General features: G+C 35.2%; 1 protein-coding gene across 1 annotated transcript in view; it reads right to left on the reverse strand.

Moving 5' to 3' along the window:
* LOC110106746 (callose synthase 9) overlaps positions 1–20615 on the reverse strand; it is a 189230-nt gene that overhangs the window by 159538 nt on the left and 9077 nt on the right. The window contains exons 5-8 of the mRNA XM_028699978.1: positions 19677–19800; positions 19394–19504; positions 19187–19312; positions 12814–12903 (exon numbers count right to left, since the gene is read on the reverse strand). Coding sequence (XP_028555811.1) covers positions 12814–12903; positions 19187–19312; positions 19394–19504; positions 19677–19800 — 451 coding nt within the window. The remainder of the gene's footprint in view (positions 1–12813; positions 12904–19186; positions 19313–19393; positions 19505–19676; positions 19801–20615) is intronic.

Below are 20615 nucleotides of genomic sequence, written 5' to 3' on the forward strand. Positions count from 1 at the left end.
TTGAGCAAAGACGGTTTTTAAGGCAGAATGATATATACCTGATCAGTACAATTTGGTACTCCGGGACGGATGTGTACATTATGACATGAAAGTTAAACATATGCAAATGTTTCATGTTCTCTCAAGTTAAGAAATCATATGTCATGTTTTAAGCAAGTATGTTTCATATCATATTCAACATAATGTTTAGACACCTATTAACTCATGTGTAGACTATTACTCCATAAGATATGTTCTTTCAAATGTATACAAACTTTAGTTATAGTTGTCTCTTGCTGAGCGTAGCTCACTCCCGAGTTTTGGAAAATTTTCAGGAGAACCTACGCTTAGGTGATGGCCGAACACCCGAGGTTCACCTACAGTAGACGCGCAATGGGTGGCAGGTTCTTACTATTGTTTTTAGTTATCAATTTTGGGTGATTTTTTTTCATGAATGAATAGATTAAGTGTATACCACCTTGTATATGAACTTATTTTTATGATGGTTTTAAATGTTATATATGTTGGAAAAAGTTTAGAGGCGCTTTTATTATTCTTGAATATCTTTAGAATTTCATGAAACTGATGATGAGTACTTAAATTTACATGTCCGATCTCATTCCCGCCTCGTATCTACGAGCTAACCGGGCCGGGTAGTGACAGTGAAGCCGTGATCGACTTTAGGATCGGTCATGCACAATAAACATGGGGATGAGGGAACACAAGGAGGAAGACCAAAGAGAGAAGAGAGAGGTGGAGAGGGGAGGTCGGCGGCTGGACTAGGAGGGAGAGGATTTGGGAAGGAGGTAGGGGAGTTTCCAAATAGGCAATGAATATTAGGAAAGAAGAAAAATAAATCCAATCTGATTTATTTGAAATTGGATTCAAACAAGGGTGAAGGAGTGAATGAGCATTCAATGGGGGAAGCCCAATAAGGGGGCCGGCGGCATCATGGAGGGAGGGGATTTGGGAAGGAGGTAGGGGAGTTTCCAAATAGGCAATGAATATTAGGAAAGAAGAAAAATAAATCCAATTTGATTTATTTGAAATTGGATTCAATACAGAAACATTCATAATTTGGAATTCCCTATATGAAAAGAATTTGAAATTCGAAATTTGAATTTCAAATACGAAGGCTAGGGGAAAAGAGGGCCGGCGGGTGGATGGTTGGAGGTCGGTGGCCAGATGGCCGGCCGACGGGTGGGAAGGTAGCCGGCGGTTTGGACGTCCCAAGGAGGCTGGTGGCAAGGAGGGAGGGCTCGGGTTCTCCAAGGCAGCTAGAGGGGGTGAGGTTTTCTCTGAGGAGAAGAAGGAGAGAGGTGTAGGAGGAAAGGACAATCTAGAGCTACAAACCTCAAACACCACAATCACTAAAACTCACAAAGAGATCCACAATACTATCTCCTCAATAACTCACAAAGAGATCTTGGGAAATTTCACGAACTCACAAAGAGATCAACAATGAAAAATTTTTCATTCATTAATAATCATGATACAATAGAGGAAGCCATAATATATAAGCATAAAGAAAAACAAAATATAATGACGTAATTGCCCCTGGGACTACTACTCAAGACAACTAAAAAAAAGGTACAATCGGTAATATCAAATAATACATAACATCAAAATAGAACTAAGCATCAAAATAAATATTGTGGATCGTGGCCATCGATCTGCGCCTCCTGCACTGATATACTCGTAGAAAACGTCTGTCGATGTCCTCATCAGAAAGATTTAGGGAAATGATTTAACAATAAAAATGAATTTTTCTCAAATTATTTTGAGTTTTGAAATATTAGGGCTTTTCCTAAATTATGATTTTTAAGCAAACCTTTTTATAAATTTTGTTCCTTATGATATAAGAAGCGTTTTAATAATGAAAATTTTCATTTTTCGTAATTTCTTAATTAATTAAATCCGAAAATTAATAAGATAATTATTAAAATATGTTTAGGGATAATTTTGACATAATGATTTGAGTGAAATTGAAGATTTAGAGATTTCTAAAATTTGGATTTATAATAATTCCAAAAAAAGAATTTTAATTATTTTAATTATTGAAAAATATTTGTGATGTGTGCTTAGTTCAGTTGTAATATTCTTAGGTGTTGATTAAGGAGACGACACGTGGTTAAGCAACGTAGTGCAGTATCGTTGTTGTTGTTTGACACTTGCAAGATAGGTGATTACATTTAAATTAAGTTTATGAAATTTAATTAAGTATTATTGCACTTTTAAAAGTTACAAATTAATATTTATAATTTCTTTATTGTTTTAGCTTTTCAAATTATTGTTTATACATATGACATGTTACTTAGAATGTTAAAGCTAATTAAAGAAACTTGAGGCATAAAATATACAAAATTTTATTACTCGAAAAACACTGAAGAATATATGATGTAATGAAAAATTATTAGTCTCCTTGATAAATATAAGTATTATAAAGTGCATGTGCATGATGATCCGGAAGTGCCAAAATGATAATGTGATTCTACAAAACCAAATGTTAATGGGGTTCTATAGAGCCAAATGATAATGGGATTCTTCGGAGCCAAATGGTAAAGAAATGGCCAATGACTATATACCTGATCAGTACAAAACTCTGGTACTTCCGGGATGGGTGCTTATAATACTATGATTATGAAATTTATGCATTCTTATGGAAAGATTTAAAGAAAAGGAAAATTTTTATGAAAAAAAGGAAGAATTATTAAAGGACATGTTTTAAGAAAATGATTATGAAAATATTTTATAAATTCATGCTTATAAATGTTTATTATGATCTTTTATTGTTTCATTTTCATGCTTAATGACATGTTTAAGAAAGAAAAGAAAAATATTTCATGAATTTAAGGTAAATGTTTATCACCTGCTGAGCGTTGGCTCATCCTATTATTGGAATATTTTTCAAAAAACATTGTTAAGAAGTGATGGCTACGAGACGACAGCACACCTACCGTCGTAGAGGACCTCAAGAAGAAAGGTTTTCTTATATTTTATGTTATGTGTATCGAGTCAGTGGATTGTAATTAAGTAGTATATTGAAGTTTAAGTTGATGTTTATGTGTTTATGGATTTTTAATTATTGTGGTTTAGAAGAAACAACTTGGAACACTTTCATTTAATGTTTTTAGTGACTCTTTCATATTATAGTTGATGATGTTCATGTTCTATTATAAAAGTTTAATGAATTGTTATGATTTAAGTTATGGTATTTTTCCATATGACTGTCTACTCCCGCCCCATTAATTCGGACTAGCTGGGACGGGTCGTGACAAAACTAAATTAAAACACAAACAAACTAACATGAGGGGACAATGCGAATGGCTATCGTCGATAGCAGTGGTTCTCATGGTTAAAAGGTTTGAGCTAAAGCATCAAGCATCTCACGCAGGGACCTACAAAGTGTGTATCAAGCATAGAGAGGTCGAGACAAGGTTAAGCATCTATGCCACATTGCTAGCGTTGTCCATGTGCAAATTTGACAGTTATCGAATGCAAGGCCATCATAGTGCCAGGTTAAGATCATACTCGCACGAAACATTGCCTTTCAAACCAACCATTAAAAAAGCGGACAAGGCGTCCGCATTGAGTCGCGCCTTAAGTCGAGGCGGAAGTCATGCGTATCAGGGCTTACGCCGCGAACCATCCAGCGAAGCCTACGATTTTTTCGCACAAGGCGTACGCATTAAAGCGTAACGCCTCGAGGCAGTATGAGGCACCGACTCGAAATTTTTTCTTCGATATATATGTAAATACGACGCAGTCGATTCGTGTTTGTGTATTCGCGTATAGGATTAGGGCTTCCTGCGAGAATTGAAAGGCGAACTAGAGGCGAAGCCGTGAGGGAAAGAGACGAAGCCGTGAGTGCAGGAGACGAAGCCGTGAGTGCGGGAGACGAAGTCAGAAGGAGACGACGCGGGAAACGAATCCAAAAGCAATAACGGTTTCGAAAGCAGGAAACGAAGCCAAAGTTGTGAGTGCAAAAAATGTTCAGGCCTCGGTTAGGTCGGAAGAGCAGGTGAGCGGTGTTGTGGCCTTGACTTTGAGGTGCAGTAACGAAAGCTTGAATAACTCCTGATTCGGCTTTCTTTCATTCGTCCGCTCAGTACATGCTCGGTACCGAGCAGGTACAAGCTCGGTACCGCTCAGTACATGCTCGGTACTGCTCAGTACATGCTCGGTACTGCTAGGTACATACTCGGTACCGAGCCAGCACTGTTCGGTACGGAGCAAGTATATGCTCGGTATTGAGCGGTACATGCTCAGTACCACTATGTACACGCTCGATATTGAGCGGTACATGCTCGGTACTGAGCGGTACACGCTCGGTACTGAGCGGTACACGCTCGGTACTGAGCGGTACATGCTCGGTACTGAGCGATACATGCTCGGTACAGAGTATATACAACAAGCAGAATTTCAAAATTACTCTTATAATAAAATTTTGTTCCGGGGGCAGTGCCCCCTTGGACCCCCAACAGACTGGTACATTTTTGTATTCATGTTATTTTATTATTGGTAGTAGTAGTACAAATAATTGTTAAAATCTGTCATATTATTAGCATGACTAGTGGTACAAGAAGGAAAGATCCTGCATGAAAATATGGAACTCAAGTTGAAGTGTCTGGCGAAGGTGCAAAGAAGGGATATGTTTACATGAAATGTAATTTCTGTGAGAAGCGCATAACTGGTGGCGTTAAGAGGTTGAAGGATCATCTAGCTTGTACTCATGTCAATGTGGGACCATGTGCAAAAGTACCTAATGAGGTGAAAAATGAATGTACATATTATTTAAAGAAGTTTGCCACCACAAAGGAGGTTACATAAAGAAATATGGAAGAGATGATAGGAAACTCTTCTTATTATGGATCACAGCATGAAGATTCTAGTAGTGGAAGCCATCTAGTTTCTTCTAACCGAGGCACTCGAGGTCCTATGGATAGATTTATGATAAATATTGATAACGAGGATAACATAAACACTCAGGATCTTCAGCCTCCTACTGCTACAAAAGAACTCAGGAATAGGGTTTGTTTGGATATCGTCAAATTCATCTATGAAAATGGGATTCCATTTAATGTTGTTAGGAGTCCTTCATGGATTAATATGTTACGATCTGTTGGAAGTTATGGAAGAGGACTACAACTTCTCAGCATGTATGAATTGAGGACTTGAATGCTGAATGAGGAGGTCAAGATAACTTCAAAAATGATGGATGATGTTAAGAAGACTTTGATTGAGACAGGAGTCACAATAATGTCAGATGGTTGGTCAGATATTCAACATAGAAGTATTATTAATTTCTTAGTCAACAATCCATATGGAACAGTTTTTCTAAAATCAGTGGATACTTCAAGTTTTGTAAAGGATGCACAATTATTGTTTGAAATGTTGGATGAAGTTGTTGAGGAAGTAGGTGATGCTTTAGTAGTATAAATTGTTACTGATAATGCAAGTGCATATAAAGCTGCAGGGAGAATGTTAATGGAGAAGAGGCCTCACCTTTAATTGACTCCTTGTGCTACACATTACATTGATTTAATGTTTGAGAGGTTGGGACAGTTGCCTCGGCATAAATCAGCCTTATTGAAGGTCAAATTCGTTAGTAAGTTCATATACAATCATTCTTGGGTACTCAATTTGATGAGAAAATTCACTGACAAAAAAATTATTAGACCTGCTGTTACGAGATTTGCTACTGCATATTTAACATTGCAGAGATTCAAGGAGTTAAGGCAACCTTTGGAAGCTATGTTTGCTTCTGAAGAATGGGATAAAAGTTCATGGACAAAAAAATAAGAAGGAAAATATTTAACATTATAGATATGTTTATAATTTATATATTTATAATTTTAATTTTAATATTTATGTTCAAGTCTTAATTTTCAATCAATATTCATAAAATATTATTCATTTTCATGTAGAACGTTGGTGGAGTCAGTTTGGAGATGATGTTCCTGAATTGAAAGCTTTTGCAGTTAAAGTTCTTAGCCTAACATGTTCGGCTTCTGCATGCGAGCGTAATTGGAGCATCTTCAATCAAATTCATACTAAGAGAAGAAATCGATTGGCCACAGATCGAATGAACAAACTTGTTTATGTTATGTTTAACAAAAAACTGAAAGATAGACATCTCAAATTACAGAAGCGATGAAGCATTGATAATGAAATTAACCCTTTACTTGTTGATGATTTACAATCTGATGATGAATGGGTTACTCCTAAGAATGTTGATGTTTCTGAAGTTGAAGTAGAAGGAGAAACTCAAGTCAATGAAGACAGTGAAGCAACTACTCATGTATATAAAAGAAAGAAAGAAAGTGAGATTGGAGCTTCAAAAAAATTCAAAGGTATTTCTTAAATATAATGAATTATTTTTTTATGTTATTATTGTTTCATTCTAGAGCTAACGAAATATTAACTGATATAAGGGATAAAGGAAAAAAATATTATAGATGAAGAAGAGTTTAATGATGACTTTGACATTAATTATGAAGATTCTTCTGAAAAAAATCAAAGTGATGATTAGCCTGCATTGGGTCTTGAACATAAAGGGATGTTTTATTTTTAAGTGAGTTTATTTTAAATCTTCTTTTCCTTAATATACTAATGTTATCTTAGAACAAATCATCAAATTCACAATTGACGTAATATTTTGTTATTTTTTGACATTTTTGTCATTATTCATAATTTTAAATTGCTTTATTTTTATAATTTTTTAGGCTTACGCCTCGCCTCGCTTAGCCAAAACGCCTCGATTCACGATTTCACCTTTTAAAACGTTGTTTCAAACTCAACTAATCAATGCGAATATGGAATACACCAAAAAACAAAAAAACAAATAGGGGTATTCAAATTTTCCCCAAATCTTACTTCGCAATTGTTTTACATCCAACCAAACACCTGAAATATCAAAACTCCTGCATTTATGTTATTTTGCATTCAAATAAGAAGCCCGCAAATGTCTAGAAAGAGTCCATGAAAGAGTATGCAAGTTTGCACCTCAAAAAACTAGTTTACTGGAGTAGGTAAATGACATATTTCTTCAGGAAAAAAGAGAAGCACTTCCTATCCTGCAAACAAATTTGATGTCGAGAAGGTATATAGAATGTTTCAAATTTTTAGCAACAAATGTTTTCTAAAGCATACTATTTTATATCCTCAACACCCAAAATATCATTTTCAATGAGAAAAATATTATCAACATACATAATAAGAATCATAGCATTAGAGAACGAATGTGAATGAAGATAGAGTAACCAAAAGAACACTTTCAAAGAGCAACAAAAAAAAGGATTTTACATAATTTATTAAAACGAGCACAAGGACATTATTTCGAACCACATATGGCTTTTGAAGGCTACATATTTTGTTCTGCCCTAAGCAACATAACATGGAGGTTGCTAAGGAATACAAACAAGTCCCTGGCATTGACTACTTTAAGATGCTTCTCTCCTGCTTCTCAGCTTAATGTTATTCGTCTTCTTCTCTCAGTGTCCATTAATTAAGGGAGGCCTTACTACAAAGGCATATTAGTAACTCCTTTGAAGCGATCAATATTACCATCATAATGGAACTTAATCGAGAAAATCCAATAATATGAAATTGGTTTTAATCTAATAGAGAAGTGATTAGCTCCTAAATGAGATGAACAACAAGGACACAAATTTCAACATCAATTGCCCATCAAGTAGTGCTTCCTAATAAATATTGAGAATAGAGACGGAAGAGAAATACATGGAAAATAAATGAAACAATAAAAATAAATGATCAAAGAATTTGAAAGATAGTACAGAGTCATGTGCTATTTTGAAGACCAATTGGGAAATGGATGTAAGATCTTGGATGTATAATGCCCAACCATAGTAGATGGATGGAAGGAGCTGCATGTGAAAGAGATAATTAGGATCGACGGGCATGCACCAACAGCTCAGGAGCAACAGGCGCGGAAGCAAAAGGCGAAAGTGGGATATATGAAGAAACTGTTATAGTGTAAGATGTAGGAGAGAAAAATCTAGATGCTTTATGGCAGGTAGTCAACAGATACATAAAGGAGATGAAAGGATACATCATAACAAAAATAACATTTCAGAGTACAAGAAAACCTAGCAAGACACATTTAATTGCACGAACTAAGATTTTTTTCACATAAAAAGATGACAATAGTGGACCAAACAAATATAGTCACAAACTCAAGGAGTAAGGAAATAATACACTTGTGGACAATAAAGAGAAAAAGGAGAAGAGCAACACAAAGCAATGGAAAACGCAACACACGGCTAATTAAAGAGACTAATAAAACGGCATCTCCACAATACTGTCAGTAATCATTCATGAAAAAATATTAAGTTCTAAGCAACATCAAGAAGATGATGATGCTTACAATCAAATATATTTTTTTATGAGATAAACTATGATAATTATTGTATCATACCATTTTCAACAATCGAGTAAAAAAGTAGATTGCATAACTTAAAGGATATTATCAAAATAAAAATTTTAGTAAAAGCAAAAAAGCGAACATATATTTGATAAAATTGTTTGAATGCAATAAAGACTATTAACTGATGTATTTGGTTTCTGCTCCTGTTCCCTAACTTTCCTAGTTTCCCTTGTTGTGGTTGTTCGGTTCCTGCTCCCTGGATGTCCCGGTTCCCTTGCTTTGTTTGTTCGGTTCCTACTCCTGTCCCTTGGCTTTCCTGATCTTTTTGGCAGTTCGGGTGGGGGTTCTCAAATGCCTTTAATGATGTTTTTTCCTCCCCTTTTGGTTGGTTGTAGTGGGCGGCTAAGCATGACTGTTGGCCTCCTTTTCTTTCCTATTTATAGTGATGTTTATGGCAGTTTTAAGAGAGTGTTATGTGATTATTTTTGAAGAAAAAACCTAAGGATTTTCTCTAGCTTGAGAGCTAGTATTCTTCTACCTCCTCTCTTCTAAAAATTCGTCTTGGACTTCTATCTATTTCTTCTCTCCATAGTTTACACCCCATTGTATCCTTCTTCTCAAACTACGAAAAATTGTAAGATATCTTTGAGTCGTATTTGTAGGTGTCCATTTATAATTGATGTAAGAAATGCCACCCCCCACCCCCCTCCCCTTTGGGATGATTTGGGGGGGCCGGCTGTGCTGCTGTCTTTAGTTTGGTTGTTCGGTTTCTGCTCCTACTCCGTAGCTTTCCCGGTTTCCCTTGTTGTGGTTGTTTGGTTCCTGCTCCGTGGCTGTCTTGGATCCCTTGCTTTGGTTGTTCGGTTCCTACTCCTATCCCTTGGCTTTCCCAATCTTTTTGGTTGTTTGGGTGGGGGTTCTCACATGCCTTTAATGATGTTTTTTCCTCCCCTTTTGGTTGGTTTTAGTGGGTGGCTGAGCATGGCTTTTGGCCTCCTTTTCTTTCCTATTTATAATGATGTTTATGGCAGTTTTTAGAGAATGGAAATGTGATAATTTTTGGAGTAAAAACCTAAGGGTTTTCTTAGCTTGCGAGCTAGTATTCTTCTACCTCCTCTCTTCTAAAAATTCGTCTGGGACTTCTATATATTTCTTCTCTCCATAGTTTACACCCCATTGTATCATTCTTCTCAAACTTTGAAAATTTGTAAGGTGTCGTTGGGTCTTATTTAAGTTTGTTTTGTCATGTTTTTTTATTATTGTTGTGATTGTTTAAGTTATTTAGAAAGGAAGCGTTTATTTGCATACCTAGTAGGCTTTCCTATATTTTTTTTCATTGCGTCATTAACTTACACTTAAAATAATGTATTAAAGTAAATTGATGTAATCATCAATAAATGAAAATAAATAATGAAAAATCGGATGAGAGATAGGACTTGAACACTACATATCAGAACGGATAAAGTCAAAAAAACACTAATTTCAAAATATGAAGGCACAAGAAAAGAGAAATGATGGCATTATCAAATTCCCACGCATCCTATGATGCACCGACACGGACACGGCGACACGAACACGACACGACACGGACACGGACACGGACACGGAACACGGAAATTTTTAAAAATATAGAACACGGGTGCGGCGTGGACACGGCATAATAATTTTTTAATATAATATATAGAAATTAAGGTGATATTATAGTAAAAAAGATAAGCAATCAACTGCGACGTAGTAATCTTATGACACATTTTTATTCCAAGGCCAGAAATTTTAAGTAGATGTGCATTCACCCTAGAATAAGATCCTTTGTAGGTGCCACCACAATAATTGACGGTCTGTCGGGGGTGTTGCCCCCTGGCGGAGTTCGACCTGTTTTTAAAGTTTTATTGTAAGAGTAATTTTGAAGTTCTGCTTGTTTTTAAAGTTCGCAAGTTGTTTGTATAGGAAGATACCGAGTGGTACCGAACATGTACCTAGTAGTATCGAGCATGTACCTAGCAGTACCAAGCATGTACCTAGCGGTACTGAGCGGTACCGAGCATGTACCTAGCAGTACAGAGCATGTACCTAGCGGTACCAAGCATATATTGAGCAGTACCGAGCATATACCTAGCGGTGTCCAACACACGTGTCCGATTTTAATTTTAATATTTTAAAATTGCGACACTCCAATATCGTGTCGGACACGTGTACATGCCGTGTCCGACACTGCATACCTCTTTAAGCGGAGTGTCGGTGCATCATAGCACGCATCACAAAAATAAAGGATGGAACAATCAACAATGTATAAAAACCTGAATATGGAAAAGGGTGACCAAAATGGCAATGTCATTGGTAAGGCAAAATAGTGCAAAGGGAAACTCAAAGAGTTATTAGATGCACCAAACTTCAACATAAATTATAACCATCTTCTTCATGCTGAAATACTAAAGAAAATTCAAATGAGGGACAAAATTTCACTAAGCAGTTATGAGATTTAATACGACAACTGGTGGATAGATAATAAGTTCACATGGAAGTGGACAACATATAAGATTGTTTAAAGATAACAATATGTGGTGAATGGTGCTTCTCCGATAAATAATGGACTAAAATACATCAACAACAATGACAAGAGGACGAGATTGCATGAGAAAACATAAAAAATTATTTTAGGATATCCATCATGAGGGAAAAAGCGCTAGATTATAATATTATTATTGGTAGGGGTGTTCAAAATATCCAAAGAACCAAAGAGACGATTCAAATCAGATCAACAAATTTGGCTTAGTCCTCACAAAAGCTTAGAGCCAACCAAATGGGATTCTAAAACTTGGGTAATATAAAACCAAACTAAACTTGATTTAGAAGTTTAAATTCAAAAACATGAAATGGGAAAATGCACAAATGAAGTTTGCAATAGTTTCTAGTTTTAACAAAATTGATAGTGACATCTCATTACTTACAAGAATGAATATAGTAAAAACTCTGATTTTTTTTTTCTTATAACAAAAATAGATCATTTAGATTGCAAAGATTATAAAATCATTCCGAGTATAAGTTTATGTGTCTAGCATTGCTTATTAGTTTTGGACTTTAACATAAAGGAGTGACATCTCGATATGGGATCATTTCCTATCAAAGGGCCATTGTGTAGTACTTAAAGACATGTTAGTGGTTGTTTGTAAGTAGCTGCCTGCTAAAGCTAATGGTGGAGTCAAAGTGATGTAGGACTACAATGCTTAAAGTAATTTGATAAGAACTTGCACGACTTATTGATTAGAATAATAAAGACTAGAACTACTAGCAAATAAAATGACAAAATAAAACGTAAGAGCGGTCACTTCCGTTTAGGCTAAGTTGCACAAATAAAAGCTTTTGACGGCCACGCCTCTGATATACTTATCATGCTCTAATGTCCCCATCACAAAGGTGCTTCAAGAGTAATGGAAGGAATGGTGGCTTTTCAAGTAGAATTGGAGGAGCCGACAGTTAGAATTATTGCAGCTGTAATGTTGCTTTCTTTGGGATTGTATAAGGAGGCCTTATTTGGTCTTTAATCTTGGTCATTGGATGCTAGACCATATGGGTCTAAGTTGAGTCATGGTGCTTCTTACTAGTCCATGGCAATTGATGTGCTCTTTACTCCAAGGGCACAAGTCTATAAGATTGTTATCTCTTGTCAATTCTTTATTGTGAATATGGTGATTAGGGAGTCTAACAACTGTTTTCCTTGCATCTTTTTGGGATCACTCGGATGTTAACCAACCTTTTTGGTTGTTTAATATTTGGCATCCCCATCAACCTGGTTTGATCAAGGAGATAATGTTGAATCCCAAAATCAATATGAGAATTGCATATTGGTGGTAAAGAAGATAAGACATTGGAAGGAGATAATGATTTTTTCTTACTTATGATTGTGGACATTGGTTGTGCCACGCTTTATCTTCCTTGCATTTTCTTTTTCATTTGTGATTCCTCTCTTTATTTTTTGTAAATAGAGGATTAGTCTCTTGCTTTGTTTGTATTCTTGTTCTTGTTGTTTTCGCTCCTTTTTACAGCTTATAAAATGCGTCATGCAATTCTTAAAAAAAAACTGTAAGTACCAATATTGGAATATAAGAATCCTTGGTTCCATCAAAGATATAACTAGATCTATTATTCTATATAAGATATAACTGATTAGACCAAAATTTTGAGTAGAGGGAATATTTTCCTCCCTGTGATAACGAATAGTTAAAAAAGAGAGAAATGCTTCCCAACATTCCTATCCAATGAAGATTGAACTGATTGGTGTTACCTACTTGCCTTTCTATCTACTTGAGACACTAGATGTCAATCAAAATCCTACCATCCCAGATTTGAGCAAAATTATTCATATGCATGTGTCAGATGATGAAAAGAAGATAATATTAAGGCAGGTCACATGCATATAACAAATGGCAAACAGTATACAAAGAGCTTACAGGATCATTTCCTGAAATGCTGCCTAGTCGAGATTGCGCATTAGCAAGAAGCAAAATTATATGTTCTCGTTGGTTCGAGACATTGTCTTTCTGCACCAAAGTTGAAGAAACATGGAATAAGCTGCTAAAAACAATTCGTTCAAAAAAAAAGCAATTATAAGTTCAACGGTGCTATATAACAAATATATATCATTGCATGTATGTGTTGGCATGTATGAGCAATTGTGACTGAGTGCATGTTTGTCCTTGCATTTGAATCATATAACTAGCACCATAACAATATCACCACAAAGCAACAATGGGAAAGCGCTATCTGTCATTAACAAAAGTTCAAAAATAACAAAAAAGGCTTATCAACATAGTAATACATGCATTTTTGCAAAATATAGGCCCATTCTACTCCATCAATGAGAAAGATCTTCCAAAGTTTTTCGTTGATAACAAAGATGCTAGCCAAACAATCAAGACAGATTGAGAACAACTGTTAAGCAAAATTTCATTAACAAGAAAAGGCACTTGGGAATGGGTATGTTAATATTATTAAAGATGATAATGAAAGAGCAATTGCTAGCATAAGAATTAGTTTTTGAGGATACCCAGAGCATTCAGTTAGAATGATTATATCAAAGATCACCAGTGAGTTAGTATTTGACTATTTGTTATAATGACTAAGAAGAAACTTTAAAAAGTGTAAAAAATTGGGGACCTTAGCTAAATCTGTTTGTAGATAACATAATTTTGCAGATAAGACTTCTTCTAAGTTATATAACTGTTAATAAATGTTTTAAGAACAGGACTTCAGATTCATAGAACCTAGACGAAAACTATTTAAGAGGATGTAAAATTAATACTTATTTTCAGTATTATTGGATACTCAAGCAACACGTCAGCATAAATTCTCAAAAACCTTCGATTTGATATAAAAATCAATAAGAATATTAAACAAAAAAAATTTTGGGTTACAATCCAACAACTAAACTGCATGAGTTTATAAAGAGAACATGTAATAAGAGAATATTATGAAAAATAGAAGCATTATAAAAGTGTCATTAGATCGACTATTTGATGCATGCATTATTTCAGTTATTTTCGTTTTATTGTAATTTGAATATTATAATGTTTATTTAGTTTTTTTTATGCTATCCTATGATGAAAAACATCCAATGATCATGAGTAGGATGTGCATGGGCATGACAAACCTTGAGTGTGCTAGCTTCTTGGGTTCGTTCGTCTTTGGGTTGCTTGTTGCCTCTCGGGTTGGGCTTTGGATGCTCTCGGGTTGGGCCTTGGCTGCTTTAGTTGTGAGCTGAAAATTTGAGAGCTACTTGATTCTAGCTCATTATTACTTGAGTTGACGTTTAGCACATTATTTGGAAGAGTAATTGCACTATTTAGTTCATTAATATGAAAAGGTTCTCTTCCTTTTAGCTCATTACGTGGATTTGGAACTTGCCACTTCCCCTTCTTTGTGCCCCCTCAGTTTCCTACTAGTTTTTTTTTTCCCGTGGCTGGTTCTCCTCCCTTTGTTGGGTGCTAGTTCTGATCCCCTGTGTTGTCTTTTCCGTTTCTTCCCTGGTTGCCTTCCCGTGGCTGCTTTGCCCGATTTTTGTGCTGCATTTTTCAGGTGTTGTTATGTTTTGTCTGCTGGCCTTCCTCTTCCCCTTACTTGATTGGTTCGGTTGGAGGTGGAAATTGGCTGTTTGGCTCCCATTTCTCCCTTATAAATTAGAGATGTATTTGTCATGAGGAGGTTATTAATTATCTTGAGAAAAATCTCTAAAAACTTGAGGGTTTCTTCTCCTTTCTTGGAAAAGCTTGAGAGCATGTTCCAATTATCTCTTCCTCCGCTCAATTTCGTCTTGGCTGCTAATCTCTTCTTCTCTACACAAGTTCCACTCCACTTGTATCCTTCTTCTTGAGCTATTGAAGGTGTTTGTTGGCAGAATTTGGTGACATTTGCTGGAAGAGTTTGATTGGACGTTGGACCTTGTTGTTGTGGTGGACCCTTGGTTTGCAAGCCCTAAGCACTTATCATATTTTACTTACTTTTCATTGCATGTGAGGAAACCGCTTGCCGGTTGTTCTGAGGATAGCGTTTTTATTTTATAATTTTGTTTCGTTTGTTCTACTTTTCGTTTGTTTTGGTGTTTGTTTGGATCTCTGCCATCTAGATTGAATCAAGTTTGATTTCTATTATCCAAGTGTTCTCCTATCTTGACTTTTCTTTCGAGTTTGCTTGCATCAAGTTTTTGTATCAGAGCGAGTTAGCAAATCCTTGGTTGGTGTGAGTCTCTTTCTTACGAAATCTAAAATGGCTAATAATCAAGGGGATTGGTAACAAATGATGCAAAAGCTAGCGGATTTGCAAAATCAAATGAACGAAATGGCTAACACTCTGGCTAACTTAAATGTCAACCATCTTAAAGTACAAACTTCTGAAAGTGAAGAAGAAGTCCCTAGGAACCAAAATAGGCGACAACGAAATTGGGATTATGAAATTAAAATTGATGTTCATAAATTCGAAGGTAAACTTCAACTCGACCAATTCATCGAATGGGTGGAAAAAATGGATTAATTTTTTGAGTGGAAAGAAATACCGGATAATAGGAAAGTTAAATTTGCAAGCTTAAAACTCACTGGGGCATGCACTCACATGGTGGAAGAATTTACAAAAAAATAGACTAAGACGAGGGAAAGAAAAAATTCAAAACTGGGAAAGAATGAAAGAGAAAATGAGAGAAAAATTCTTGCCATGAGATCATGCACGAATAATCTTTCAAGAATTTAATAACTTGCGACAAGGTAATCAATCTGTTGAATAATACACTGAAATGTTTTATAAACTACAATCAAGAAATGACTTAGATGAATCCGAAAAAAGAACTGTCTCAAGGTATATCAACGGTCTAAAATGAACAATCCAAGCTCAACTGAATTTGCACCACGTAATTAAAATTGACGAGGCTTATCATATGCCATTGAAAATTGAAAAGCAATATCAAAGGGGTAACAACAAAATAACTAAAACATATAAGCAACGACAGACTAGAGGGGTTAAAACTCAATCTTCTCAAACTTCTGTGGGAACATCGGGTGTGAAAATTAAATCTTTTGAAACTCAAAATGTGGATAAAGGAAAGAGAATAATGGGGCCTAAACCTCCTGAACAACCAAGACTAATTGGACCATGTTATAAATGTCAGCTTTATGGTCATCTCTCTACGACTTGTAGAAAAAAAAAACCCACCAAGAAACAATAACATTGAAAATGATAAAGAGATAGAAGAAGAGGAAGAAAACAAATCTGAACCTGAAAAATGAAATTGAATTAGAGAAAGTTGATGTAGAGGGCGATGAAGGTGAACAACTATTAATAATCCGAAGAGTTTTAACAACAAAAATTGAAAATGGGGATAGGTGGCTTAGGAGAAACATTTTTAAAATCACTTGCACGGTTGAGGGAAAAATTTGTTCGCTAATGATCGATAGTGAAAGTTCGGGTAATTTTGCTTCACAGCTAATGATTGATAAGCTTAAATTGAAATCCAAACCACTTGTCAAACCTTATAAGATCTCTTGGTTCAAGGAAGGGAGTAAGGTTCCGATAACAAAACAATGTACTGTTAACTTGACAATTGGAAATTCTTTCAAAGATCAAGTTGTTTGCGATGTCGTTCCTCTTGAAGTCTACCATATCTTATAAGGTCGTCCTTCATAATTTAATCACAAAATCATTCACAACGGGGAAAAGAACACCTATACTTTGATTAAAAACAATAAAAAAATTCACTCTTTATCCTCAAAAACATGTGCCTGATCCTTCTGCCAAAAATACCAAAGTTGCCAAAATAAACACTCATGAACTGCTTCTAAACACAAATGATTTGAAACAATCTGAGGTATCTTACTTGGTATTAGGGAAATAATCTGATTCAACTCCTCAAATTCCCAAAGAAAATCAACCTTTAATTGATGAGTTTTCTGATACAACACCTGAAGATTTGCCAATAGGTTTGCCACCAATGAGAGACATTCAGCATCATATTGATTTAATACATATAGCCACTTTGCCTAATATTCCCCATTACAAGATGAGTCCAACTGAACATAATGAACTTTTTAAGCAAGTGACTGAACTATTAGAGAAGGGTTTGATTAAGGAAAGCTTAAGTCCATGTGTTGTGTCTGCTTTACTAACTCATAAAAAAGATGAAATGTGGAGGATGTGTGTGGAGAGTCGAGCTATAAATAAAATTACCATCAAGTATAAATTTATTATTCCTAGGCTGGATGGCATGTTGGGCATGTTAAACGGTGCTAAAATTTTTTCCAAGATTGATTTGAGAAGTGAGTATCACCAAATTAGAATGAGACCTGGAGATGAATGAAAAACTACTTTCAAAACTAAGGAATGATTGTACGAATGGCTTGTTATGCCTTTTGGGCTTACTAATGCTCCGAGCACTTTTATGAGAAATATGAATCATGTTTTGAGACCTTATATTGAAAAAATTATTGTGGTGTATTTCGATGATATTCTGATTTATAGCATTCACCCTTCTGAGCATTTTAATCATGTGAGGTAAATTCTGCAAACGCTAAGAAAGCAAAAGTTGTACATCAATCTTAAAAAATGTTCTTTCATAATTTCAAGTTTAACATTTTTGGGATATATTATGTCCGCTAAGGGAATTAAGGTTGATCCTGTGAAAATAGAGGCAATTCAAAACTGGCCTACTCCTAAAAACATAAGCGAGGTGAGGGCTTTCATAGCTTAGCTTCTTTCTATCGAAGGTTTATTAAAAACTTCAGTTCTCTGATTGCTCCTATCACTGATTGTTTGAAAAAGGAAATATTTAAGTAGACATCTCAAGCTGAACAAACATTTGAAATCATTAAAGCAAAAATGAGTCAAGCTCCCATCCTTAGCTTGCAAAATTTTGATAAAGTTATTAAAGTTGATTGTGATGCTTCTCATGTTGGTATTAGTGTTGTGCTTAGCGAGGAAGGAAAACCTATTACTTACTTTAGTGAAAAGTTGAATGATGCTTGATCCAAATATTCTACTTATGACTTTGAATTTTATGTTATTGTTCAAGCTATGAAATTCTGGAGATGTTACTTAATTCAAAGGGAATTTATTTTAAACACTGACCACGAAGCTTTACGATTTTTTGGCTCTCAAAAAAATCTGAACAAAAGACATGTCAAATGGGTCTCTTTTTTGCAAGAATACTCTTTTCACATTAAACATAAAACTGGTGTGCTAAACAAAGTAGCTTATGCTTTAAGTAGGTCTCATTTGTTGGTAATTGTTTACCCAACTATAACTTCTTTCGATTTTTTAAAAGACACTTATGCGAATGATCCTGATTTTAAGAGTATTTGGGAATCTTATCTTACTTATGGAACTGATCATTCTGCTCAATTTGTTATTCAACAAGGATTTTTGTTTAGGGGTTCTAGACTTTGCATTACAAAAAATTCTTTAAGAGAGCAATTTGTGCAAGAACTTCACAGTGGGGGTTTGGGTGGACATTTTGGGCAAGGGAAAACTATTGTCTTCATAGAAGAAAAATATTTCTAACCTCGTATGAGAAAGCAAATTGCTAAGCTGGTAAAACAATGTAAAATATGTCAAGCTTTTAAGGGAACTTCTCAAAACATTGGTTTGTATACTCCTCTTTCTATTCCAAATAAATCTTAGGAGGATATCTCTATGGATTTTGTTTTGGGGTTGTCTGTTACTACAAAAAAATATGATTCTGTTTTTGTTGTCGTGGACCGATTTAGCAAAATGGCATACTTTATTCCATGCAAAAAAACTTCTGATGCTTCAAATATTGCTGACTTATTTTTTAAATAAATTATTCTTCTTCATGGTATTCCTCGCACATTTACTTCTGATAGGGATGCTAGATTTTTGAATCATTTTTGGAGAACACTTTAGGCAAAATTAGAAACTACTCTTCAGTTTAGTAGTGCATATCATCCACAAGCCGATGGGCAAACTGAAGTTGTCAATCGAAGCTTAGGAAATTTACTGAGATATCTTGCTGGTGAGAAACCATCCCAATGGGATTTAATATTGCTCCAAGCTGAGTTTGCATACAATAATTTTGTCAATCCCTCCACTGGTAAAACTCCATTTGAGATTATTTATGATCAGCCTATACCTCACATTTTAGATAGAAATTGTTTGTCATTGCCTAATAAAGTTAGTGCTGAAGCTTCTGAAGAAAACTGATAAATAGCAAGGGATTTCTACACAATGTTATGTCACATTATTATTAAATGAACAGCTAGCAAGCATTTCTCGAACAATAGTACAATCCTTGAAAACAATCACAAAACCACAAAAAAAGAAACAAACCTGAAATCCAAATACATATTGTAATAAATCAAGCATATCAGGCTTCCTGGCGGCTGGAATAAAAAAATCATCAGGAAGCTTTGGTAAGCCCCTATAGTACTTGAGTGATGACACTGCAGCTTTAACCTGAAGATAGGATCACTATAGAGATGCAATACAAAAACACAACATAATGAGGAAAATTAACAAAGGGAACAAATGGCTCGCCTCAGGAAAAGATGTGATGACATTTGTCAGAGATGGTGCATCCAAAGGAATGATATTATAAGGAACTACATCTTCTGACATTGCGGCATCTGCTTGCATGACTCGTTTCATCTGATAAAAAAGCAAACATATAAAGAATCAAGTTAAGCATATGCAACATAAACTCTTGATAAAATCTTCAATAAAGGATATCAAAACAAACTAAAGAAGTAGGCAGCCATGCTGACTGTCTGGATAATTTGATTATTCACTAAACCACTTTCATTCAAGAAGAATACAAAACCTCTTCAGAGATTAATCTTTCAGCTTGGTCAGGAGATATCTCTCTCGTAAGATCTTCAACAACCGTTCCCAAAACCTTAAGTGTAGCAAATACTTTCTTCCTTTTTAAAGTTTTACGCTCCAACCTGTTTAACAAGCTAAAAAGATTACAAGGAAAGAAAAAAAGAGAATAGAGAGATGTAGCCTATTCTACGCCAGCAATCCCAAAAATAACAAAATTTAACTTTCAAGCTTGATTATTAGCTCAGGATACCTCTTCCTAATAGAATAACATGATTACTAGGCATTCTCCCGCAAAAAAAAAAAAGAATGGGTTTGATTTATGAAATTACAATCATGGAATTAGCCAGATCAGCAAACTCTAGGAACACTTAAACTGCTATCATATTAATAAAGCAAGTATGGACTGTAAAAATAAGAGAATTTGTTTAGAAAATGATGTTGAACTAAATACATGGGAAATTATGCACTGTCAAAATTACACGCCTTTTGAATTAGAGCAATAATAATTACGTTGGTCCCTAGTGATTTAAACAAGTATTAAAACACTAGAGAGATGATTGAAGCTTAGGCCAAACTACAAGTAAGAGTTAGAATCATGAATAATCAATTAAAATCAAGATTAGCATAGCATGGGGGATTTTCAAAGGAAATCCCTAAATTAACAATAAGATTAGGCACTACTTGGATCCACTCACTCAAACTCTTGATGTAGGCTAAACGGACATAGGTTGCAGAACCTTTATGATGCCACAAATTAAAGGAAAGGCTTAGAAAAGCAAAAGACTTAAGAGGAGAAATTCACCTTTATCAAAATTTGGAAACAATCAGTCACTGAGCCGGAGAGAGTTGTTCATCGATAGCGGCGGCGAGGGAAAAGATGATCCTCTCAACGTATTCTTCTACAGTTTGACCGGTTTCCAGGTTGATGTAGAAGAAC

Source organism: Dendrobium catenatum, unplaced genomic scaffold (assembly GCF_001605985.2).
Source record: "Dendrobium catenatum unplaced genomic scaffold, ASM160598v2 fragScaff_scaffold_1417, whole genome shotgun sequence".
Taxonomy (NCBI): domain Eukaryota; kingdom Viridiplantae; phylum Streptophyta; class Magnoliopsida; order Asparagales; family Orchidaceae; genus Dendrobium; species Dendrobium catenatum.